Source organism: Strongylocentrotus purpuratus, unplaced genomic scaffold (genome assembly GCF_000002235.5).
Source record: "Strongylocentrotus purpuratus isolate Spur 01 unplaced genomic scaffold, Spur_5.0 spur5_scaffold_20, whole genome shotgun sequence".
NCBI lineage: Eukaryota > Metazoa > Echinodermata > Echinoidea > Camarodonta > Strongylocentrotidae > Strongylocentrotus > Strongylocentrotus purpuratus.
Genome location: NW_022145606.1, coordinates 51,521,718 through 51,549,273, shown reverse-complemented (window position 1 = coordinate 51,549,273; position 27,556 = coordinate 51,521,718). Strand labels below are relative to the sequence as shown.

At 40.1% G+C, this 27,556-nt stretch overlaps 1 protein-coding gene across 1 annotated transcript; it reads left to right on the top strand.

Annotated features, from left to right (window-relative positions):
- The first annotated feature begins 708 nt into the window (after positions 1-708).
- On the top strand, positions 709-17,909 carry LOC764193 (nucleoporin NUP35). The gene is made up of 11 exons (XM_030993580.1): positions 709-808; positions 7,789-7,904; positions 8,492-8,619; positions 9,907-10,033; positions 11,042-11,084; positions 11,687-11,804; positions 12,163-12,216; positions 13,906-13,975; positions 14,587-14,715; positions 15,751-15,927; positions 17,439-17,909. Exons 1-11 carry the CDS (start codon positions 796-798, stop codon positions 17,514-17,516), a joined length of 1,053 nt encoding a protein of 350 aa, XP_030849440.1. The 5' UTR covers positions 709-795; the 3' UTR covers positions 17,517-17,909.
- The last annotated feature ends 9,647 nt before the right edge of the window (positions 17,910-27,556 follow it).

The following is a 27,556-nucleotide window of genomic DNA, read 5'->3' as shown; positions in this document are numbered from 1 at the left end:
ATACGTCGATTGCGTTATTGCGGTAAATCATTGTAAAGATGTCGAGGGCGGTTTAATTATTTCAAAAAAAATAATACATCAAATAAAATGTATGTGACCCTAGGAAACTAAAGAAAATAGAGAATGAAACGCAAACAAACATGAAGCTGTTAAGATCTGCCCAGACAGTTAGATTTATATTACAATAAACTTTACAGTGTCAAACAACTATTCGGCTACGTCAAGGCCTTCATTTAAGGGTAGCAACATTTCTATAATGATTCACTAATAATATCGGTAATAGCGCCAGCTAACAACAAGATTTATGTTGTTATTATAGAGATAGGACATGGCCAAATAAAAGTGAAATTTATACCAGGTCTAGACATGGACAGTAAAGGTAAGTCAGGTTGAAAACATTGAAAAAAGAATGTCCAGCTGTTTTTAAAAAGTTTCGTGGTAAGAAAAATGGGCTGCCGAAAAGTTATAGGTGTATAGACTCAATCAATTCTGCTTCTTGTTTTTCTATCTCTCTTTTTCTTTCTTTCTCTTTCTTTTTTCTATTTTCCTCTTTCCTAATTACTTCATCTTTCTCTATTCTTTTTTTCTTCTCGTTTTTTTTTGTATCTATCATTCTTTCTTTCTTGTTTACAAAGCCTAAACAAGTTTTTTGTTTTTATACCGATCTACATTTTTGGATTCACATTAATTTTACCCTTTTCTTAGAATATTCCATTCTCAAAGACACCATAAATTGTCAAATTTTGAATTTGTAACGAGATCTGAAATTAAAGTTACGGCAAAAAAGAGTTTGACATGGAACCACAAGGTATGTTTCTTCTTTTTTCCTACTAATGCCTTTTCCACTTGACAAAGTATTTGTTACTCTTTTATAATGTGTTAAAATATTATCTTGATATGTGTTAACTGATGCTTTTTTCAGTCGTTTGTCAGCTTCATCCAGCCATTTCCGTTTGCCTTGTTAACCATTGTCCCATACGTTGGTATTGATGTAAGTGTGAATGGGGGACAACACAACGGTTTCCTTCTCTAGGTAGGCAAATTCATGCAAAAAAATATATTTAAAAAATTGACTTGAAAACACATCAGACAATTAGTCTGAACCGAGTCAGGAGCAAATTTGAAGAAATTATATTTTTAAATGTTGTAAAACCAAAGATATAAGATTAGAAGAAAACTGACCAAGTATTAGTAGACCTCTATCTGTAGACCTCTAGGCCTACTAAAAATCGTACATAAAATTGGTCGTATACATTCGACAGCTGAAAATGACGCGCACGGTTGCATTACAAGCGTTCTCGAATCCAAAATCATACTTCACACACACACTCTCGCCATACCGCGAATGGTCCTTCGTGGGGAGCTAGCCGGCTGAGAGTTTGCAGCGATATCAACGCAGCTTCGGAGCTCTGCAGAGCGCCATTTTAGCGGGACTCGGAAGGGTTCGCGTGGGAAGGCAGCAGCCTAGCTTTTTGCCCAAACAACGCTAGATCGGCTGCTGGCAAAATGAAAATAACTAAGATCGAGAACATCGTCGGTTTCTTAACTTTTCAGTGAGATAATTCTGAATTCTAATTGAGACTATAATATATAATCAATTGAATCGACAAAGAAACCTCGGTAGAACTCTTATAACTATACAAAAGCTTGTTTATTTCTTCATTTGACATTTTGTTTTCGACCATTTTTTCGTGCGCGAGTCAATGCAAACTATGTATTATCAAACTTTCAACACGCAAGGAACGGGGAACACTCGCGGACCTCGTATCAAATTTGTTGCAAAAAAAAATTCAAGTGTGATTTTGAAGCAGTGTAGAATATTGGCGCTGCAATGCGCAGAAATATACTTGAAAGAAACTTAATAAATCATACCTGAATTTTCAGAAAATCGTATTTGTATTAGTGTACCTAGATGTGACTTGTTTATAACTCAGATTTTATGAAGATTTGTCGGGAAAAAATGTCAATTTTTTCCGTTTGGTGGTCATTTCTAGGCTAATATTTAAAAAGTTACTTCAGTAATGGGCCCGATGTTTCTCTTATCATACTCGCATGTTGTTTCTACATAGATTAAACATAGGATGGTTAAGGGTAAGACCGGATAACATTATAAAAAAGATATATCCTTCCAACCTCCCATATCCAATTTTTGGGCTGATTATTGCCGACCCACCGCAGCAAGGCCATTCAGATTGTCGTACGCGAGCGAAGCGCCCTCTAGTGCCCCATGAATGTGCCTACTCTAGGGTCTAAATCTTCATCAATTGTTCAAATAATGGTCATGATTTTTAAAAGTCGTTATGTTTCTTAGAAAATCTTACCTGTTTCATGTCAATCAATGTTCTTATTGTTTTTGTAGTATTTCTCCTAACAACAAAGGCTTATAATTTACAATTTCTCATGAGATTCACGGCAAACTGCTGCACAATACAATTGCATTCCGTACCGACGTTGGGGTGCGCACGTGTGCGTGAAGTTAGCGACCGTAATGATGAATTGCTTTGATCAGTAAGGGTGCTGGTACGAGAATAAGGATCGTCTTCATAAACGAGTATTGTCTTCGTAAACGTTGACCGATGCGTCCTCAAAAATAAGAATCGTCTGCATTTACGCAGACGTTTCATATTTTGGGTTGGCGCATTGGCGATGCGAAAAACAAATTCCCCAATGATTTTCCTGAAGTATTTTAAATTGACTTTGTACAGAGACTTTCACATTATGAGCAATAAATCCTCGGGAAGCGGACAGCCCATAAAAGTAGACAGTGAACTAGGGTTATATTCCCATGGGGAATCCATTTTTCACATCGCCAGCGGTTAGGTAATCCGAAACCTGCAGAGCGCAGATTAAAAAAAACGTCCTCAAAAATGCAGACAATCCTTATTTTTTAAGTAAACACATTTTGTCTGCGTTTATGAGGACGATCCTCATTCTCCCACGCCCCTAATGTTGATTAACTTGATGAGGGTCTAAGATTTCAATTGCTTACTTCAGGTGCACGCCCGCACCAATGCATAACAAGAATGCTGAGCTCAGACAAGAGTCTGCGATGCAATGTTGGTTCCGTCAGTAACCCAAATACATATATGTGGTGTACGCAAAAATGCCTGCCTTCGTATTGCCAACTTGATACTTTCTATCAACAATAGCGATCAGTGAAAATTGGCATGTGGTGGGAGTGTCACTGAACTCGGCGAACTTCCTGCGTGCCTAAGTACACTCAACTAATCGCTATTATCGTAAAGTAATTGGCAAGACAAAATTCAAGGCATTTTCATGTGCATTGTTAATACAGACGTGTATCAATCAGATATGATTATTTGCGCCTGGAGACCGACATTTAAACGTCACCATCCTAAAGACGTGTCCTCGGCTGAATCAGTTTGTAAATACCACTGTTAGCTGGATTACAGGCGCACGCCACAACGCCTAATTTTCATGTACATTTTTGCATAAGAGAATAATGTTAAATGTATTGGTTATCATTGTTCTAAATATGTACATGTATGCAAAGTAGCATATCTCCATGTTCAAAAGACCTGTATATATTTGTCAGGACAGGTATAATCAGACTTGAGATTTGTTTTAGTAGTGTTTCACAAAGATCCTAAGTTGTACTTAACTCTGAACTGGACTTAAAAATCATGGAAAGCAATTTGTAGCCTTAAAATAAAACAATCAAAAGTGAAAATTCAAGTATTTTTGACTATTTATAAATTTCACATCAAGATCATGAAATCTCCTTGATATACATGTAATAGAAAATCAGGCCTCGAATTACATCAAATTTGGGTCAAGGCCACTTTTTTTGAGAGGGCACAAATCCACTGAAAGGGGCACAAATCTATCCTAAGGGGCACTAAGGCCAACGTGGAAAGTGCGCGTAAAATCACCTCACGCCGTTGTTTTCAAGGTGGGGGGGGGGGATATGTGCACCCAGGGGCGGATCCAGGATTTCTTCCTTAGGGAAAAAATCGCAACGACTCAGCCAGCCGCTGAATAAGCGGGGGGGGGGGGGGGGGCTAAGAGGACACTTTTTTTTGTTTTTGGTCTCGAAATTTGAAAATTTGACATTTTGTTCCCTTTGGGGTGGGGGGAGGGGTGGGGGGGGGGGGTGAGGTCACCTTTTTTAGATCAGCCATTGGCATAATTTTTTTGTGTGTGTGTGTTTCATTTTTTTTAAAAAAAGGGGGGGGGGTTTGCTCCAAAATACAGACATAAAAAAAACCGAAGGGGGGGGGTTTAACGTTCCAACCCCCCCCCCCCCCCCTGCGTACGTGCCTGCTTGTCTGAATACAGTTCCCCTCCCTCCGCGCAAAGCGCGGAAGCTTTTACGTTTCATTAAATCATTAGAGAAAGAAGAGGATTCGTTGTACCGTTCTCGACTCTTTGTCTGAATTTCAAAAATGTTTTTTGTCTGCTCCTTTTTCTTCATACGTCCTCTTCCTTTTCTCTCCTCTCTTTTTTTGGCTTTTTTTTGGGGGGGGGCGCCCCCACTGCCCCCCCCCCCGGCTACGTGCCTGCGGTCAGATTAACATCTTTTGATACCTTGTTCGCCCCCGGAAACTCATGGGTTGAAGGCAAATTACGGTCAGATAAGCATTCAGGGGCCCGCTTCAGGGCCCCTGGTGGAGTCGCGGGTGCGGAAACCCCTGGATTTCAGGGGTTTCAGGCATTTGATTACGGTCAGATGAACATATTTTTATACCTTATTTGTGACACTGGCAGGATACTGATTGGCGTGAGGTCCGCCGGGCGGAGCCCCCAGAAGCCCATGGGTTTAAAGCATTACATTACCGTCAGAGTAGCATCCAGTGGGGTCCAGGGGGCAGAGCCCCCGGAAGCTCAGGGGTTTAAGCATTTAATTACGGTCAGATGAGTATCAAGAGGCCTGCCAAAGGGCCCTTGGTTGGGTCCCGGGGGCAGAGCCCACGGAAGCTCAGGGGTTTTAGGCGTTTAATTACGATCAGATGAGCAATTTTTGATACCTTATTTTGTTGAGAAACTGGTAGTTAACTATTTTTTCTTTCTTGCTCTCTTTCTTTCTATTTCTCTTTAAAATGCTTTTCAACAAAAATTGGGGGGGAGGGAGCTGGAGGGGGGGGGGGAGTTTCCCCCTTTGACGTTTCATTGAATTATTAGAGAAAGAAGATGATTCGTTGTACCGTTCGTGACTCTTTATCCTTTTCTGAATTCCAAGGGAAGCGCGGAAGCTTAGACGTTTTTAATAAATTATTAGGGAAAGAAGACGATTCGTCTCGATCTCGACTACCGGTATTATCCTTTTCTGAACTCAATTCACACCCCTCCCACGCGATGGGCGGAAGCTATGACGTTTTAATTAAAACGTATGGGAAAGAAGACGATTCTTTGTACCATTATCTCGACTTTTAATCCTTTTCTGATTTAATTCCAGACCCTCCTCCCGAGAAAAATCCAAGTTTTTCACTGATTAAAAACTGTGAAAACGCACCAAAAAAGGTCACAACGCGAAGTAAAGATGTTGAACCAACGATGGGTAAACAAAACTTCCCGATATTGATTGGTTCAAATAAAAAGGATGGATTGAAAATCTAAGCCTGAGTCATTATGGTTTTTGTGCCAAACGTTTCAGTCATTTGGATGAAGACATTCTTTCATATCTCCGTATCGGCAATTAAGTCCCGCCAATTAATTTAGGAGTTCCATATTGGAAATTAAGTCTCGCCAATAATTATTGTTTTAGATCTCCGTAGGGGCATGCAACAAAGTCTTGCCGATTATCATTGTTTTAGATCTCCGTAGGGGCAACAAAGCCTTGCTGATAATTATTGTTTTTAGAGCTCCGTAGGGGCAACAAAACCTTCCAGTAATTATTGTTTTTAGAGCTCCGGAGGGGCAACAAAACCTTGCCGACTATTATTGTTTTTAGAGCTCCGTAGGGGCAACAAAACCTTCCGGTAATTATTGTTTTTAGAGCTCCGGAGTGGCAACAAAACCTTGCCGATAAATATTGTTTTTAGAGCTCCGGAGGGGCAACAAAACCTTGCCGACTATTATTGTTTTTAGAGCTCCGGAGGGGCAACAAAACCTTACCGACTATTATTTTTTTTAGAGCTCCGGAGGGGCAACAAAACCTTCCGGTAATTATTGTTTTTAGAGCTCCGGAGGGGCAACAAAACCTTGCCGACTATCATTGTTTTTAGAGCTCCGGAGGGGCAACAAAACCTTCCGGTAATTATTGTTTTTAGAGCTCCGGAGGGGCAACAAAACCTTCCGATAATTATTGTTTTTAGAGCCTCGGAGGGGCAACAAAACCTTGCCGACTATCATTGTTTTTAGAGCTCCGGAGGGGCAACAAAACCTTCCGGTACTTTTAGAGCTCCGGAGGGTCAACAAAACCTTGCCGATAAATATTGTTTTTAGAGCTCCGGAGGGGCAACAAAACCTTGCCGACTATTATTGTTTTTAGAGCTCCGGAGGGGCAACAAAACCTTGCCGACTATCATTGTTTTTAGAGCTCCGGAGGGGCAACAAAACCTTGCCGACTATCATTGTTTTTAGAGCTCCGGAGGGGCAACAAAACCTTGCCGACTATCATTGTTTTTAGAGCTCCGTATGGGCAACAAAACCTTTTTGAACATTACAAGTCGGGTTGGCTTACGATGACTAGACTAGACTAAGTCTATAATGTCGGCAAAACTTTTGTGGATTAAAATATTGTGGCCGCAAACGGTTTGATTTTGAAAGGGCATTCCGGCCAGTGAGAGGGGCATGGCGGCAAATTGCCGATTGCCGGTGGGTAATTCGAGCCCTGGAAAATATTATATACCTCACTTAAGTAATCCAGCCATCTGATTGGTCGAAATTGCATTCATAAACTTCAACTGTTCCTGTAAAATTCCTGGTAACCATGCATAAAACATTTAATATTTTTAATAACCATGGTTATTAAAAAAATAGGTCAGCCTCCATGGTTACCCCATAGGTTTACATGTTAAAAAATGGTTTGAGCGATGGAGGATACCGTATGTGTGCGAAGGATTGGTCGGTAATTTCAATACAATTGAATCTCGATCGATCTTACCGACAATTTTATCTTGCATTGTTGACATGAAGACGAAAATAAACTTCCAAAAACAAAAAAACAACATCTGCCGATAGATCTTGATCTAAGTTCGTGCCAATATGCATTGCAAAAGTAAAAGAAGGGTCCTTTTGCGAAGCATTCATCACGCCGAAGCCGGTTTCAATCCATTTTAATGTATATATTGTACAAAACTGCCAAGCATGTGAACAGCGCGCGATGGACGAGTGGTGTAAGGCGTTGGTGTAAGGTGCATCACTCAGTACGCAAGAGTTCGACTCTCACCTTCGACAAAAAAAAAAGTGTTTTTTATTTTTTATTTTTTAGTCTATTTTTTTTCGGCATATAAAAGTATTAATGACTGCTTTAATATTCGAGAAATAGTTGTTTTTATACGCTCTCGGGAAGGTTACAATTGGGCTATTCCCCTCGGCAAGCCTCGGGTAATAGCACAATTCTAACCTTCCCTTGAGCGTATAAAAACAACTATTTCTCTCAAAGCAGTCATTAATACTATATGAATGATTTGAATCAACATGTTATGCCTTTTAAAATAACTTTTACAAAATATTTTCATAGAGGCTAACGGCTTTCCATAATTGATAAGTCAAACTTAGAATAGAGTTGAACCCCCCCCCCCCCCCTTGACTAAGTTCTGCTTATACCGGTATGCAGATAATTAGGATTTTTTTTTTTCTTTCTATCTCTTTTATTGAATCCAGGCCCAGAACCAATGACCCTGGGGTCACCACAGTCTTCCTCAACTAGTCTCCCTGGAAGCCTCTCAAGTCAATTTCTTCCTGCATTTCTGATAGGAGATCAGAGCCCTGCAGTCTCGGTAATTTGTCCAGCATTTTTCAAGTTTCAAGACTTATTTTATTTAATACTCTCAACCTTTACAGATTAATTGTTACTGAATTTTACATGTTCAACAAACATATACAAATTTCAAAAAGAGGAAACAAAAACAGATCCTAGTAAAATACTATGACAGAAACAAGGTGTACACAATTTCCATATTTTATATGACAATAGAAATTAATCTAAAAATGGGAAACCATACATGTAGGATTTTCATTGAAATAGAAGCCAGTTGAAAGTAATTCAGAACACACAACGAAACCAATCTTTCAATCCAAATCCTATTATAACCTTATACTATATACATCCAGGACTGAGTGAAGCCTCAAACACTGACAGTCAAACTTGTTTTAGTGACCACCTGTCTACAAAGACCACATTTGTTGTTTCCCTTGAAAATTGTTTCTCATTGAAACATGTACCAGAGGAACCTGTCCACAAAGACCACTTGTTGTGTTTCCCTTGGGTGGTCGCTATAGACAGGTATGACTGTATCACTAAATTGTAATCAGTCATCTGAATGTCATCATAGTTATAGTATATTCTGTGTTTGTGTTTGTTCAGCCTGCTCTAGGGAGACAAAGGTCACTGCTGAGAAGTCCTTCCAGGTCAATGACCCCTTCGACCCTTGGGCCGAGGGATAGTCTACACAGAGCAGACTCCAGTGATAGTCGTGTCGGGCAGACACCAAGGTATGTAGATTTCTCACAGATTACAACATAACAAGGGTTCATTGACACAAAGACGTAACTCCATATTTTGCCATAATGACTTTTTGAAATCAAAATGTTCAGAAGAATGGCTAGTCAATGGCTAGTAAAACATAGACTTAAGGCCCAAGTGCTCAGTGACACATAAACCACTTTTTCTCCAGATGGCCAAAATGGAGTTACGTCTTTGTGTCACTGACCCCTCAATAAACAGTCAAATCTGCTTTAGCGACTGCCTGTATAAAATGACCAACTGTCTACAGACACCACATCTTTTGTTTCCCTTGTAAATGGTTTCATGTACTGAAGTCACCTGTACATAAAGACCACTTGTCTTGTCTCCCCTGGGTGGTTTTTATAGACAGGTTTGACTGTACATGGCATCCTTAATATATATGTATGTACATGGAGGAATGTGATATTTAGTTCCTCTTGGCCGCGGGGTACATTTCACCAGGCTTGCTCATCAATGACCCATCAGGAACAGCTTGTAATAATGGATTGCAGGACATAAATGCGAGAGATGTATTTGAAGATTCCTTCCTTTTAATGACCTGCCTGTCTGTATGTCTGTCTGTCAACAGAGCCTTAAAGTGACTCAGTAACATTGGCTCAGATTCTGAAACAAAATCCTGGATTTAGCACATGCTTGCAGCTGCAATGATAATTATAAACCTTTAGGGTCAGTCAGGAATCCCATGACTTTTACAAACCGATCCCCTGTCTGGTTATCAAAATATTTATGATTTTATAACACTACAGTCTATTGGGGTACTGACAGCACCCTGCTACACGTTCCTCGCACATACATGTACACCAAAGCTGGCGACAATGCATCCAGGCATGTGCTCCTCGACTCTGGAATAAGCTTCTGCATTTTTTTCGATTAGCACCTTTGCTGGATGTCTTCCGAAAATGTCTCAAAACTCTCCTCTTTGACCATGATCAACAATAGATTCTTTGATAACTTTTATGTATAGCGCTGTGAAAGTTAGTTTGTAAGAGCGCTATAGAAATGTCTTTTATTGTACTGTGTTGTATTGGGGGAAATGAGTATGGTAAAACCGGTCACACAACGATTTTTAATTTTTTGAGGCACTTTATGATCATTTTGAAGCGCATTTTTTGAAGGGCTTCAATATCACACCATATCACAGACACTGATAACAGGTAGCGTTATGTATCTCAGATTTAACAATGTTAAACGATGCCTTTAATGGTCTGTCCTTCAACAGAACCTTAATTCTATACCACTGTCTTTCTCTACAGGACTGCTTCACAGGTTTCACACACACCCAAAGACAAAGGAAATGCCCCACCGGTAGCTGGTCTCTATGATCCTATTCAAGACCACAGAGGGAGCCCTGCTGTTTTTGATACACCAGAAAGAAGACAGGTGAGTGGCAGCACAAAATGGTGGTATTCTCAAAAGCAGACTAATTTTAGTCCATGGTTTAATCCACCGACTAAATATGGCATGCGAAGTGTCCATATGAATATATTTTTTAATAATTTGATATGTCCCTAAATTACCATAATAGCTAATATAGCTGTATTGCTTTTTAATTAATTATTTTATTATATTTGATTTTAATTTAGCGACAGATTAAATTATTCAAAAACATATTGATATGGACACTTGGCATTCCATACTTAGTCGGTGGATTAAATCCTGGACTAAAGTTAGTCCGCTTTTGAGAATACCACCCAATGCTTTCTGATTTCTTGTCAAAAATACTATAATGTATATACATTTGCATTAAACTATATTAAAGCCCCTCTAAATGGTTGGGAGCCCCAAATTTGCCAAAAATTGAATGGCAAAATGTTACTTAAATTGTATCATAATGTGAAAAAGAATATCATTTAAGTCACAATTCCGCAAACATCCCCCCCCCCCCCCCCCCAAAAAAAAAAAAAAAAAAAAAAAAGAAAAAAAAAAAGAAGAAGAAGTGTTTTAAGACAAATTTTGATAAAAGAATACCGGTATACACAATTTGGGTTTTCTGTTGAACGCATTTCCTACAAGAAACTAGTGGCTCTTGATTTTACAGAAAGACATAAACAGTTTTCTACGGCCATGGACATGACGACAAACATATAACCATCTTGGCAATTTGTGTTGTGATTCTCATTGTTCCAAAGTTTTACATACTGTTTCAAAATTTCATAACTTTCTTATTAGTTAGGTATCCCATTTTGCTCAAACTTTTTTTGATTGGTTTGTCTGATTTTCTGCTTTTATTGAAAGTAAGTTATTTTTTGAGTGGACTTGTCCTTTAATAGAAAAAAAAATTGCTTATCATTTGGCCATGTGCAAGGATTTCTTTTATGAACATTGTAAATGAAATGTGGGCCATTATTATGGAGTAATATTTGATTGTGTCCTATTTTCACTTTTTAGTTGGATTTCACTCAAGCGCCTTCAAGAACACCAAGACAATTAGGTATGTATTGATTGTAAATCCTTATCATTTATTTTTGCTATATTATGGTATTTTTCCATTGTTTGACAAAGTGAAATGGCAGTTTGTTGCCAGTATATGTACATGTACATGTAGATGTGTTTTTTATGGTAGGGGCCTTTATGTAGAAGTTAGATGTGATATTAATGATTCTTTAATTATTTAATAATTCCAAACGGGTGTTTCACAAATATCCTAAGTTGAATTTATCTCTAAGTTGGACTTAACAATTATGGAAAGCCATTAGGATCTTTGAAAATATTGTGTTAAAGTTGTTTTTAAAGGCATAAAATGTTGATTCAAATCATTCATATGTTCTATTATCATGGGAGGTTTCATATTCTTGATGTGGAATTTATGAAAAGTCTAAAATACTTCAAGTTTTGCTTTTGAATATACAAATGGCTCTCCATGATGTTACAGTCCAACTTAGGGTTAAGTTTAACTTGGGATCTTTGTGAAACACCCCCAGGACTGTAAGAAACTAACCAAAAATACTTTACGTGTGGACTGTACAAGAAAGGCTATAATGAAATTCAGTAGCTACATGTATGTGGTGATTTTCTTTCTTCTCTTCATTGTAGATTCCCCTGCTGCCAGTCGTCTGTTTTCCCCCTCCCAACAGTCAATGGTTCAGTCCAACCAATGGTCAATGCAGGCACCGCCATCACCGCCACAGGTTGATCCATTCTATACACAGGGGTGAGTTTTCTCAAGAGAAAAAATCCAGTCGTTTAAATCAGTAGTTTATAGTATTTTAGAATCCTTTCTTCCTTTTACTTTGCTGAACAAGAGGTAAATAGAAAGGAAGGAAATAAAATTGGTGATGAAATCTAACAGCTTGCATTGAAGAAAAACTGATTGACAGAATGAAAGTGAAACAGAATTAATATGAAACTAATAATCATACAACATAGTTGTAACTTTTCCTCTATATCTTTTTCTGAAATTGAAGTAGAATATTATTCATCGTCGTCATCATCATTATCGAAACATTTTACCATATTTATGTTTGTGCTATATTAGAGACCATGTTTTTGTGTTTGTTTTATTATTGCAGGGAGAATATTTTGCCAGAAGATGAATTAGATGATACCTGGATCACCATTTTTGGGTAAGACATGAATATATTATTATATTAACACAATATTTGGGTAAGACATGAATATATTATTATATTAACACAATATTTGGGTAAGACATGAATATATTATTATATTAACACAATATTTGGGTAAGACATGAATATATTATTATATTAACACAATATGTGGGTAAGACATGAATATATTATTATATTAACACAATATTTGGGTAAGACATGAATATATTATTATATTAACACAATATTTGGGTAAGACATGAATATATTATTGACTTACTTGACTTAAGCCGTCCACATCATCACTGGGATGCATGATGGCTTCTGTTTCACCATGGCTTGCCACACCTTCCTGTCTTCTGTTAGCCTAGTGGCTTTAGTCAGGGAGTCAACTTGTCTGTTTTTGCAGTCCGCCTTGATGCAGTCTGTCCATCTCTTTGCTGGTCTTCCCCTTGGGCGTTTGCCATGTACATTTCCGTTGAGAAGGATGTGGGGGTATCTTTTTGAATTCATTCGGTTGATATGTCCAAAGTATCTCAGTCTTTTTGTGGCAACCCTGTCGATGATGGTTTCTTCCATATTCAGTTGTGTTCGTATGTGTGTGTTCCTTAGCCTGTCAAATCTGGTCACACCCATGATTCTCCTGAGGCATGCCATCTCAAAAGTGTGAAGTCTATTTTCATCGACCTTCTTTAATATTATTATATTAACACAATATGTGGTTAAGACATGAATATATTATTATATTAACACAATATTTGGGTAAGACATGAATTAAACAATTATGCTACAGATTGGAATAGAAATTGTCTTTTACGCTGTGTGAATGGTAAAACATGTAGGGTGGTATTCTCGAAAGCGGACTGACTTTAGTCCTTGGCTTACTCCACCGACTAAGTATGGAATGCCAAATGTCCATATGAATATGTTTTTGAATAATTTAATCTGTCACTAAATTAAAACAAAATGTAATAACATAATTAATAAACAAAATGTAATTATATTAATATAATTATGTTATCATGGTTATTTAGGGACATATCAAATTATTCAAACATATATTCATATGGACACTTGGCATTCCACTTAGTCGGTGGATTAAACCATGGACTAAAGTTAGTCCGCTTCCAAGAATACCACCGTAGGATCTAAATGAAAGATTTGCCATGCAGTTGTGGGTCCATTTGTCTCCATGTGCATCTAGCCTTGTCCATATGACTTTATCAGCAGCATTGAGCAGTCCCTGCAAAAGGAATACCGTAACCCACTTCAAGGAGGCTGCTCTATCCTCCATCAGAATGATGCAGCCCCCTGTAGGCTCTCACATAGTATAAGTTTACTAGCTTGGTTTTTTACTTGCACCTTACTTAGCATATTTTACTGTAAATTAATGAGTGCTTTGTCCACACACCATTCCAGCAATAGTCATGGCACCCCTTGCAGTTACCCGCCTCACCTACCATCCCAGTTTAGCTTCCTGAGTGAGCTGCCAAAGGGATTACCCAAGCAGGTACTAAGTACCAAGATCATATGACTATTGGGGAATAAAGCTGAATGAGGCTGAAGCACTCTATTTTGTATATGAGCTTTATGAGGTCACATGAACATGTATGTGAGCTTTATGAGGTCACATGAACATGTATGTGCATGTATAGTATTTGCTATAACTTTTCTTTGTTGTTGTCTCTATTACCCTCTCAGTTTCCAGTCAGCAGCAACGTCTTACATTCTTCAGCAGTTCTCACAGTACGGCAATATAGTTTCACATGTGGTGAGTTAGGAGATGACGCGACATTTAATCCTTACACAATTGCTCTGGGTTTTATTTCATCAAAGTTAGATTTTAGATTAGGTTAGGGTTTGGTATCGTGTTGGGTCCGCGGTTAGTGTCAGAGCAGTTGTCGTAGGAGCAATTGTCGCAGGAGCAATTGTCATACAACCAAGCTTAGAATATAAAATCATTATTAAATCAAAGCATTTATTTGAATTGAATTTGCTCAAAGGCACATAAAGAAAAGTGAGAGTTGTTAATAATATGAGGGTGTTTAATATTAAAAGACTTTAGATAAAGATAAAGATATTATAAGGTTATAGCACTTTACAAAATGAAACATGTTGTGGAGTTTAATTCTCGATCCATTTTCAGCCTAAATTTTACGACAGATTATACCCTCTGGTTCGATACAAAGAAATGAGCACAGAGTTAAATAAACATATATTTCTCTCTGATTTTTTTTGTTCACTGCCTTTTTTTTTGTTTTTTTTGTCAGTGGTTAGTTCAGAAAACTGGATGCATGTTCAGTACAGCTCTTGTACATAGAACTCATGCAGTTAAGATTAACTCTATTTATATATTTGTTGTTGTTTCTGTATGCCTTGTAGGTTGCTAGCTCTGGTAACTGGATGCATATACAGTACAGCTCTCATATACAGGCCAGGAAAGCATTGAGTAAAAACGGCAAGGTCTTCGGAGGTAACGTCATGGTTGGAGTCACCCCCTGTATAGATAAGGTATGTCATGGATTGTATGATAATAGTAATCCTGGGGGCGTTTCATGAAGCTGTTCGTAAAGTTACGCATGACTTGAAAATGAAGAGCCAGATAGGATGCCCAACGTTTTTCTTGATGTTTTAACAAAGTATGACTATATTTCCCATAACCTCAATTAAATTATGGCAAAAAATATGCTTTTCATAAAATATGTTTGTTATGATAAGAATGTTAATCTACATCTGCACAGTTCAACTTTTAGTTGATGCAGTTAAAAATGATTGAGCATCCCATTTGGCTTTTTTTTGAAAATTCATGCATAACTTTATGAACAGCTTTACGAAACACCCCTCAGGTAACCTTTTATCTCACCTGGGTGGAGTGTGGCAAATGTAGAGTACCGTCTTGCCAAAGGATGTTAGCATTGTGGTATGGATTTGATGTTCCGTTGTATGACAAGCCTTCTTTCTTTCATTGTTGATTTTCATATCATGGGGTTACTAAGTGAGGGTACATCAGACCCCTACGGGAGGAACCAGGGGCGGGGGCCAAAGAGGGGACCCAAATCGTAAGAAAATACTTAGCGGCGATACAGCCAGCCTGTGAATAAGCGGAAGGGGGGGGGGGGGGGGTGAGCACTTCCATTTTTGTTTGGCCCTCAACAAATTGCACCCCCCCCCCCCCTTGAGCGCTAGGGAAGGGGGCCCATCTAAAAAAAAAAAAGGTAAACTTAACATGTTTTTAACTGTATATTTTCTCAGGGGGAGGGGACCCGCCCCCCCCCCCCCCCCCTTTGGATCCGCCACTGGGAGGAACACCACCGGTACCATAGACACACACTTTAGTTACCCCTGTTAAGAGCCTGATATAGGATTTAATTTAATAAATGGATTATTGATTGCAAATGTATGACACTACTTTTTACACTAAAAAAACCAGGAAATCCCCCTCCCTTCCCACCCTTACTAAGATATGATTGTTAACACCTTTTCAGAACATTGAATATGCGGCCTTACATCGTAACAACCTTCTTCATTCATTGTGTTTATTTTCAGGGGGTAATGAGTGGGGGTACATCAGACTCCTACGGGGTGAACACCACCGGTAGCATGGACACACCCATCACCCCTGCTAAGAGATTGGTATCACAGAATGCTGAACCAGAGGCTGTTAGGAGGACTCCTATCAGACCACTCACTGCTGCGTACAAGGCGGCTAGTAACCCTCATGAGGTAAGGACATTTTGATTTGACTTGATCTTTTTGGGGGGTGTTCTTTTGTGGTATGTTTTGGTGGTGGTTATTTTAGCTGACTGCTAAGAAAGCATAAATGCTTGTTAGTAAGCAACCAGAGTACAAACGGCTTTAGGTCCTCTCAGAGGGACCTGGTAGGTCGCTGGATTGCGAGACCACTGCTCTACCAAATGAGCTATCGCGCCTCCTTGATTTGGTTTATTGATTTATCTTTCATTTTATCAAGCATGCATATCCATGACATTGATAAAAGTTGTCCAAATCAGTACATGTATAGAAAAAGCAAGAGATGAAGTTACAAGCATATAATGATAATAATAGGCATTTATATAGCGCCGTCTATCTAGACAATTTTATTCCGAGGCACACAAGAAAAATAGAAAGAATGAGAGAGTTTGGATGAATAGTGTTAAGTGCAGGTATAATTTTAAAAAGCAAGAGATTAAGGAACACACATATGGCACTGTAACTCCACAGTATTGTATGAAGCGGTCAGGTAAACAAAACGGCAAAACCACACATTGCACAAAGGACAGGGAAAGAATTAGCAGAAATAGATCTCTAAGATTTGTTCTAATGTAAACTATTCAAAGTTTCAAAGAAAGTTATACAATTTTTGAAGCTGGTTGAACCATTTCAGCAACTCCAGTGACATCATTTGGGATCGATTGTGCATTCACTGGCTTTGGACAAAAAAAATGTCTAGATTTTCATCTTAATTATCCCACATATACAGAATCACATGACATAAATACGTATATCTGTCATTGAAATGTATGCCCTATAATTCTTGTGTACCAAAATAGTTTACTCTAAACTAAAAAAAATTGCAATAAGCCTAATTTTTGTGAACATGCTCAGTTTGAATTTAACATTGAATATTTAAAGACATTGTCTTAATTATTTTGATATCTATTTATCCACATCTTCGATACATTTTTCTAAATAGTTTATAAGATTGCTTTGTGATGTTAGCATTGTTATTTTGTTACATTGCTTTTCAGGCGCGGATCCAGGATTTCTTAGGGGAGGGGGCCCAACTTTTTTTTTTTTTTTTGCTCCCGAAAATTTGAAAATCGCGCCGGTCGAAAAGTCGCTCAGTTGGGGGGGGGGGGGGGGGGGGGGGGGGGGGGGGGGGGAGAGCACTTTTTTTTTTTTTGGTCCTCAAATTTTTTTCAATTTGCGCGCCCCCCCAAAAAAAAGTCATGTGATTTTACATGAATTTTTTCTCAAGGGGGGGGGGGCCCGGGCCCCCCCCCCCCCCTGGATCCGCCACTGTTGCTTTTGTATAATGATGTTTGTATTATAATGTAAATATCTAATTACTTTGTAAAACAGACAATACCAGCCTCCATCCAATTCAATTCAATTCAAAATGCTTTGTGAAAAACTTTTGACAAAAATTAATATATATAGCAACTTTATCAATGTGTCGTGTTGCTGTCGTAGTAGACCAATGATTTTTCATTCTCTTCTTGTTTTATATTCAGGTTGTCCAAGAGAGTAGGACCCCTCAGAAGTCTAGCAATGTCGTCAGTAAAACATTGGAATACATGTTTGGATGGTGAAGCAAGCACATGTTCTACTAAACACTGGATTATTACAGATCATGAACTCCAAGACAATCAAGTGGAAACCAATTGTACGACTTCACTTGACTTCACTTGTTGCAGGAGTTTGACATGCTGTATAAAACCTTAGATTATCATAACAGTGAACTGTTAACCCTAGATAGTCACAAACAGGGATCTGGGCGTGCCTATGCACAGATAGTGAACTGAAGATAAACACGCTGGACCCAAATTGTTTGACTATTTACGAGATGCGATGGGTATTACTTGAATGACTTGCTCGCTCAGAGGAGTTTCACTTGCTGTCTCTTTAAGCCTCGAGTTGTGGCGAGCTAGCTGGCTCGATCTTATGGCAAGCAGTGTTATCATTAAAAAATATTTCTTGATATCACGAAATCGAATTCTTGATATCACGAAATCTAATTCTTGATATCACGAATTCAATTCTTGATATCACGAATTCAATTCTTGATATCAAGGATTGCCATTGCTTTACAACGTAAAATTATTTTTTGATATCAAGAAATATGTTTTAATGATAAAAACGGCTTGCCATAAGATCGATCCAGCTCGCCACAACTCGAGGCTCCAACTCGGCTAAGTGGGAGCCCTGCTTTACCTTAGATTATCATAACAATAAACTGTTAGCTCTAGATTGCCACAAACACAGACATGTAGATCATTATTACAGGTATGCTGAAGCTCAACTGGCCTTGATCGGTCCTCTTGGGGTGTGTAAGTGCACTTGTTTGCAGTATCTTCAGAGATTTTTAAGTCGTTGATCCTCTCAGTTTTTTAAATCTGTATGTAAAGGCTGTGATACTGAGGTATTTTCTTCATCTTAGTTACCTGTGGGTGTTTCACAAAGACTATGGCAGACCATTCATGACACTGGTTGCTCTCATCATTGGTCTCTCAAGGGACGTCACAAATCTACAGAATTTCATTATGATAGTTCATTGTAAAGAGAAACAGTTATTTACATTGTAAACTTAAGTTATATTTCAGACCTGGAATTATACTACGATATGCAATTTATGCCCTTAAAAAGTCTTGAACCAGATGTAGAATCAGATGGAAAAACCCTTAGAAATTATGATCGTTAGATATATTTTTTCCTGCAATAATGAAATATAAAAAATGTAGATTTGTGACCAGGATTTGTACTTCGCTTGAGAAACCAATGCCAGGAACTAGAGGCATGAATAGCCTGCCATAGTTCAATTCAAACTTAAGTCGATTTTAGTCTTTGTGAAACACTCCCCTGACCACTCAACAGGGGTAATAACCTCCAGTAAATCATAATCGAAAATTAACTTATTCTCGTTTGTGTACACTCAGGCGCGTACGCAGGATTTTTTCAAGGGGGGGGTTTTAACATTTATAAATCGGGCCGAAAATTTCGCAACGACTCAGCCAGCCGCTGAATAAGCGGGGGGGGGTAAGAGGACACTTCTTTTTTTTTTTTTTTGGTCTCGAAATTTGAAAATTTGACATTTTGCTCCGTTGGGGGGGGGGGGGGGTTTAGAGAAATTTAGGGGGGTTTACACACAAAAAATTACCAAAGGGGGGGGGGGGGTTTAACCCCCAAACACCCCCCCCCCCCCTGTGTACGCGCCTGTGTACACTTGTATATTTTAATCTATGCTTCAAACTCTTGCATTTATGTGAAATTGCTTAGTATTGATATTAAACGAAAGTTGTATAGTCAGCAAGACAACGAAAAGAAGATAACAGAGAACAAAATCGAAATACATGTTGTTGTTAAACAGTTTATTTCTTAGGATTAAAGCTATTTTTTGTTTGTTTAACCATTTGCCAAGTACACTTAAAAAGTGAATAATGGAATGAGGTTAACATTCAAAACAAAGAAAGCCATAACAGCACGTCAATGGCTTTTCATTGTGAGCATAATATTGTTTAGTCACATTGGGAAGGTGTTTTAACGATAGTAAAAATGGAATATATGCATGACTTGCTGAGGCTCATGATATAGGTTTCTTTAAACAGGTTTATACCTTTCATTTCCAATTTTATGTTATGTATTGGATATCATAATTATATCAACGTACAATATACAGTCAAACCTGCTTTAGCAACCACATATATAGAAAGGCCACATCTTTGTTTCCCTTGAATAGGGCTTCTTATTGAAACATGTACTAAAGCAACCTGTACATTAAGACCACCTGCCTATAAAGAACACTTTTCTTGACTCCCTTGGGTGGTCTTTATAGACAGTTTTAACTGTAATGGGTTAATTGTATTATATCTGTAGGTGAAAGCAACCATTTTTAAAATCTTTTAGTTGGCTATAGCCAATGAGACTGACAGCCCGCAAAACACACATCTTTGTTATTCAAGCCTTCTGATACTTTTTCTCAGGGTTCCTTATAATGATGTTGCCACCTTTGTGAGCTGCCAATTTTGTGAGTTCTCAGTCTTCTACGCTGTTGGTCTACTGGGATGTTCCTGTTTGATTTACCAGTATGTGTCCTATTACCTTTTATATATACAGTTTGTTGTGCTTAATATTCGATGGGATTATATAATTTTACAAGAGCCCAATGGCCTGACAGCCCATGAAACCAACTTGTTTGTGTGGCGAGCTTTCTGACAACTTTATTGAGGGTTTCACTTTCATGATACATGTACAGTGGAACCTCATTATAACGAGCTCTGATATAACGAGGTATCTTTAATAACAAGGTGATTCTGCTCTTTATATTCTTTTGTTTGTTCACCCTGATATACATGTAACAAGGTTATTTCCATGTCCCCTCGGACCTCGTTGTTTTCTGACAACTTTATTGAGGGTTTCATGATGCATGTACAGTGGAACCTTATTATGAAGAGGTCTGATATATAACAGAGTTATAACAAGGTGATTTTGCTGGTCTCAGCTCTTTATATATCTTTTGTTTTTCACCCTGATATAACAAGGTGATTTCCATGGCCCCTCGGACCTCGTTATAAAGAGGTTCCACTGTACTTACATTGTTGGTCTCGCATGTTGAGCTATCTGTTGTTTGCACTGTTAGTTCATTGGGATGTCCCCGTTTAGAATGTAGGTCCTATTACCTGATTATTTTATGTTCGTCTTCTTTTAATATTCAATTTGATCTGTTATTTCAGTCCTGCATGTAACATTTGCATATAGGCAGGTACTTATCAAGATTCCTTGTTGAAAATATACATTGACATAAACAGGTATTGATAAAATATGCTGTAACACATATTCATTTAATCATTAATTTCATTCCTAGTATAATCACGTTGATAACGGGATTGAAACAGAAAAACATTATGTGGGGCCTGCAAATTGATGTAACTATAATGAGTTTGTTTTCCTGTAACAAGATTCTACTGTATTTACTACTTTTCTTAACTCCTGATTATGTGAAAGAAGGGAGCTGAAATTGTTTTACTTTTATTGAAAGGACCTTGTATTTTTAGATGGGATATATGAAATATGAAATAAAATGTAGTAAAATATTACTCATTTGTTTATGTTCCTATTTGTGAATATCTCTCTCTCTCTCTCTCTCTCTCTCTCGTCCCTATCTATCTTTCTCTCTTTCCATCTTCCTCCCCTCTCTCTCTGTCTCTTCCTCTCCCTTGTATACAAAGGATCTTGTATTTTTAGATGGGATATATGAAATATAGAATAAAATGTAGTAAAATATTACTCATTTGTTTATGTTCCTATGTGTGAATATCTCTCTCTCCCTCTCTCTTTCTCCCCCTACCCCTTTCTCCCACTCCCCCTCTCTCTCTCTCTCTCTCTCTCTCCCTACCCCCTTCTCCCACTCCCTCTCTCTCTCTCTCTCTCTCTCTCTCTCTCTCTCTCCCTACCCCCTTCTCCCACTCCCTCTCTCTCTCTCTCTCTCTCTCCCTACCCCTCTCTCTCTCTCTCTCTCTCTCTCTCTCTCCCTACCCCCTTCTCCCACTCTCTCTCTCTCTCTCTCTCTCCCCTACCCCCTTCTCCCACTCCCTCTCTCTCTCTCTCTCCCCCCTTCTCCCACTCTCTCTCTCTCTCTCTCTCTCTCCCTACCCCCTCTCTCTCTCTCTCTCTCTCTCTCTCTCTCCCTACCCCCTTCTCCCACTCTCTCTCTCTCTCTCTCTCTCTCCCTACCCCCTCTCTCTCTCTCTCTCTCTCTCTCTCTCTCTCTCTCCCTACCCCCTTCTCCCACTCTCTCTCTCTCTCTCTCTCTCCCTACCCCTTCTCCCACTCCCTCTCAGTCTCTCTCTCTCTCTCTTCCCTACCCCCTTCTCCCACTCCCTCTCAGTCTCTCTCTCTTTCCCTACCCCCTTCTCCCACTCCCTCTCTCTCTCTCTCTTTGAAAGGAAGGGAAGGAAAAGTATAGTTTAGCACTGCACAGTATAGCCAGGCAGAAATAATATTTTGAGATTGAACAGCCTTATAACCCAACAGCAACAAGTATCCACCAGTAATGATAGGCGCTTGGGCTACCGGCAACGCGACGCAGGTTCTTCTCCACCCATAGAAAGCGACAAAAAACGGGGGGGGGGGGGGTGTTAATTCCAATATATTTGAATGTGACAGACCCTTGTAAAGCACTGCCCACCACTATTTGGATGTTAAAAAGTAATCGTCTACAGACTGGAAAAGTATAGGAATATTCAGTGGCGGATTCAGGGGGGGGGGGGCACAGGGGGCACATGTCCCCCCCCCCCCCCCCCCGGTAAAAAAAGGGGGGAAGGTGAAAGGGGCAAAAAGAAAAAGGGAGAAAATAGAAAAGGAGGGGGAAAGAAAAAGGAGGGGGAAAAGAAGAAAAGAGGGAGGAGAGGAGAATAAGCAGTAGAAAAGGAAGACAGGGGAAGCGAGAGCAGAGAAAAGGAAGAAAGGGGGAAGACGGAGGAAATAAAAGGGGGAAAGGAGAACAATGAGAAAGGAAAGAAAGGGGAATGATATTATAAGAAGGTGTTGCATAAAATGGGACCCCTCTTGCCAGGCATGTAGCCCCCCCCCCCAACAACAACAACAAAACAACAACAACAACAAACAAAAGCAAGATGGAAAAATGGGGGAAAGAGAGAATTTTTTGTGAGTTAAAGGAGAAAGGGAAAAAAATAAAAGATAATTGAACAATGAAAGAAGAGAGGTGCGAGAGCATTTCTTTTAAAAGAATAATGGGATAACAACCAGGGTCGTCGTTAAAGGGGGTCGTGGGGGGCAGGCGCGGATCCAGGATTTCTTGGGGGGGGGGCCTAAATTTGAAATTATGCGAGCCAAATATTGGTATGTAATGGTGACCAGCAATGGCGTAATGAGCAAAAATATTGGGGGTGGGGGCAGAAATAAATATCCACATTACCCCACTCTTACATGCTGGCCCCGCTGAACGTTATTAAAAGTGGGTGGGGGGAGGCTTAAGTATGTACGATCAGGTAGAGCGTAGCATAAATTGGCGTGGGTATAGGGGGCAAAACCCGGCGGGGATCAAGGGCGCAGACACGGGATGCTCAGGGGGTATGGACATTAAATGACAGTCAGATGAGCATATTTTGATACCTTATTCATGACACTGGCAGGTCACTAATTGGCGTGGGGTCCAGGGTGATAAGCCCCCTGAAACTCAGGGATTTGAGGCATTTTATAACGGTCAGATATTATTCAGGGCCCGTTTTAGGCCCCTGGTCGGGTCGAGGGGCGGAGCCCCAGGAAGCTCAGGGGTTTCAGGCATTAAATTATGTTCAAATAGGCATCTTGGGGCCCGCCTTATGGCCCTATGTGGGGTCAAGGGGGCAGAGCCCTCGGAAACGCAGGGGTTTTAGGCAATTTAATTACGGTTAGAAGAGCATATTTTTCTACCCTATTTGTGACACTGGCACGACACTAATTGGCGTGGGGTCCAGGGGGGTGGAGCCCACAGAAGCTGGGGGGGGGGGGGTTACGCATTTTATAACGGTCAGATAAGCAGTCAGGGCCCGTCTTAGAACCCGTGGTGGGGTCGAGGGGGCGGAGGCCCCGGAAACTCGGGGATTTTAGGCATTTAATTACGGTCAGATGAACATATTTTAATACCTTATTTTGTGATACTGGTAGGACACTAATTGGCGTGAGGTCCAGGGGGCGGAGCTCCCAGAAACTCTGGAGTTTTAGGCAATAAATTACCTTAAAATGAGCATCCAGGGGACACCTTAGGGCCCTAGGTGGGGTCTAGAAGGCTGAGCCACTGGAAGTTCAGGGGTTTTAGGCATTTAATTACGGTCAGATGAGCATAGTTGATACCTTATTCTTTCGTGCCACTGGCAGGTCACTTATTGACGTGGGGTCCAGGGGACGGAGTCCCCGGAAGCTCAAGGGTTTTAGGCATTAAATTAAGGCAGATAAGTATCCAGGGGCACGCCTTAGGGCCCTTGATTGGGTCCAGGGGGCAGAACCTCCGGAAGCTCAGGGGTTTTAGGCGTTAAATTACGGTCAGATGAGCATTTTTTCTGATACCTTATTATTTTGTGACACTGGCAGGTTACTAATTGACGTGGGGTCCAGGGGGCGGAGCCCCCGGAAGCTCAAGGGTTTTAGGCATTTAATTAAGGCAGATAAGTATCCAGTGGCCCACCTTAGGGCCCTTGATTGGGTCCAGGGGGCAGAACCCCCGGAAGCTCAGGGGTTTTAGGCGTTTAATTACGGTCAGATGAGCATTCTCTGATACCTTATTATTTTGTGACACTGGCAGGTTACTAATTGACGTGGGGTCCAGGGGGCGGAGCCCCGGAAGCTCAAGGGTTTTAGGCACTTAATTAAGGCAGATAAGTATCCAGGGGCCCGCCTTAGGGCCCTTGATTGGTCCAGGGGGCAGAAACCCCGGAAGCTCAGGGTTTTAGGCGTTTAATTACGGTCAGATGAGCATTTCTCTGATACCTTATTATTTTGTGACACTGGTTGGACACCAATTGGCGTGGGGGTACAGGGGCTGAGCCCCCAGAATCTCAGGGGTTTTAGGCATTAAATTATCGTAAAATGACCACGCAGGGGCCTGCTTAAGGTAGAATCCAGGGACAGCGCCCCCGGAAGCTCAGGGGTTTTAGGAATTTAATCACAAAAAATTTGTGACGCAGACAGTTCACTATACTATAGCCCCGTCATTTCGCCTCTAAGTATATTTCTTGCAAGACTGTAAATTTGGGAATCTGCCATTTCCAACAAACGCATAAAAAAGTATAATTTACTAAAAACTGTGGAAAAATCTGGGAAACTTAAGTCATTTCAGCAACATTTGTAAGTCACTCAAGGGTGGATGGGGAAGCCCCCCCCCCCCCCCCAGATGTACACCTTGTTGGCGGAAAAAATCGCAACTGATCTTCCTTACCTTTCTTCTTTCACTTTTTTTCTTTCCCTTTCTCTCCTCTTTCCTTCTCTCTCTCTCTCTTGTATATGTTATTGGGGGGGGGGCAAGGGCCTTTCGACCCCCCGATCCACACGTTGTTGGCGGGAACATTGCAACTGATATCCCTCTACTTTTCTTTTTTCTTCCTCTTTTTTTCCCCTTCCCTTTATCTTCTCTTTTTCTTTTTTTCTTTCCCTTTCCTTCCTTCTCTCATATTTTGTTGATGGGGGGGGGGGGGGGAGGAGGCAACAGCCTGGGAGGCAAGGCCCTTTCGCCCCCACCCCCCGATCTCCTTCTTTCTTCTTCCTTTTCTTTCTTTCCCTTTCTCTCCTCTTTCCCTTCCCTTCTTTTTCTTTCTCTCTCTTTTTTTGGCGGGGGGGGGGGGGGGGCAAGGCTCCCCCCCACCGTCAGGATATTGGCGGTAAAATTGCGCTGCTGTCTGGAAAATGAGGAAAGGGGGAGGGGGAAGATGAGAGGAAAGGAAAGAAGAAAAAAGAAAGGAAAAGAAAGGAAAGAGAAGAGAACAAAGAAAGAGAAAAAAGAAAAAGAGGAAGAAGAGGAAAGAAAGGAAATGAAAGAAAAGATAGAAAAAGAGAAAAGGAAAAACGAAGAGAAAAGGACACAAAAGAAACGGGGATGGAAGAGAAGAGAGAGAGGGGGAGGCGAAGAGCCTGAACGAGAGGGAAATTTGGGTGGAGTCACCACGTCGAGGGGGCAAGATAGATGCGCATAGTTGCTGTGTCGGGTCAGCTGTGTCGGTATTCTTGCTCGATCCTCGTGTACTTTATCAGTGCAGAAGTTTGAAGTCGGTGAGATGTATCATGTCGGTCGGCTGGCAATTATTTTCCCTTACGAACTGTGACTTTTTATCGGAAAAAACAAACTTTTTTATAAATTCAGACATTGATTGAGAGTCGGTACAACGAATTGTCTTCTTTCTCTAATAATTTAATGAAACATCAAAGCTTCAGCGCTTTGCGCGGGAGGGGGGCAAACTGAATTCAGACAAGGACTAGGAAACGAAAACAGTACAACAAATCGTCTTCTTTCTCTAATAATGTAATGAATTGTCAAGTGAAGGGCGAAAATGAATTCAGACAAGGATTAAGAGTAATCATTAAACGAAATGTAAAAGCTTCCGCGATTTGCGCGGGATGGGCGAAAATGAATTCATACAAGGATTAACAGTAATTATTTAACGAAACGTCAAAGCTTCCGCGCAGGAGGAGGGAAACTGAATACAGACAAGGATTAAGAGTAAAGAACGGTACAACGAATCGTCTTCTTTCTTTCTAATGATTTAATGAAACGTCAAAGCTTCGCGTGGGAGGGAGAAAACTGAATTTAGACAAGGATTAAGAAACGAAAACAGTACAACGAATCGTCTGATAATTTCTCTGATAATTAAATGAAGCGTCATAGCTTTTGCGCTTCGCGCGGGAGGGACGAAACAAAATAGAGGCGGGAACGGTAGGACGAATCGTCTTCTTTCTCTAATGATTTAATGAAGTGTCAAAGCCTCCGCGCTTCGCACGGAAGGGGGAGGGAACTGAAAATAACTTAGTTCCTGGCCCCTGGCTTATAGGGTTAGAGTTGTAGACATTGGGACATTGGCATTAATATATTTGTCGGTAATTGGTGGCCTCTACATCCCCCTTCCCCCACTGAAAAAGGTCTAGCGACGCCCCTAATAACAATACAGTTTATACACTCGAGATAATATTGTGCATTGTGCATGGTGCAGCAACGAAGCATATACAACGTCTCACGATGTGACAGATCACTTTTCTCTAACTTCTAACCAATCAGAATGCCTCGTTTTTTCCAGGAAGTGCCGTTGGACATTAATGCGCCATATGTGGTTCTCAAATTGCAAAAGATCCCTACTCTTGGAGTGGGTAGGAGAAAGCCATTTTACGTCATATTACTCCAGGAAATGCCTAACAATGCGACTAATGTGGTTCTAAAGTTGCAAATGCTTCCTACTCTTTTTTTTAGTATACATCCTATGAAAGAGTGTTTTATCCCGAATCGTTTAGTATCATTTTTGTGTGGTATGTGTTCAGGCTTGGATGAACAGGAGGCATTGTTTGCGAGAGTGCAAAAATCGACTTGCGCCAAATTGCATATGTGACGTTTGAATAAAAGAATTGGGAGTTGGGTTCAATTCGGTCATTGCAGATCCAAAACATACCTAACAATCATGCCACACAATGTAATATCAACGAACATTTGTGTGTGCGCGCGCGTGTGTGTGTGTGTGTGTTGTGTGACTTTGCTTCTGCAAAGGCATTATGTAATGCATATGATCATTAATTGATAAATTCAATTTTCATTATCTCACTTTAATCCCAACATATCACATACTGTAGGCATCACTTTGGCGCAAGTCGATTTTTGCACTCTCGCAAACAATGCCTCCTGTTCATCCAAGCGTGAACATAATTATACCACACAAAATGATACCAAAGGATTTGGGATAAAACGCTCTTTCATAAGATGTATAATAATTTACTGTTCATAGATGATTTTTTTTTTTAATAATTAACAATTTTCTAGTTGTAAACCTTTTTTGACTCACAATCATGGTATACATGTATTAATGATGTATGTCAGACCACCACAACATTTTATGGTGGTCTGACAACCCCTCCCGACGGAAAGTTTCGTTCAGGTTTTCGT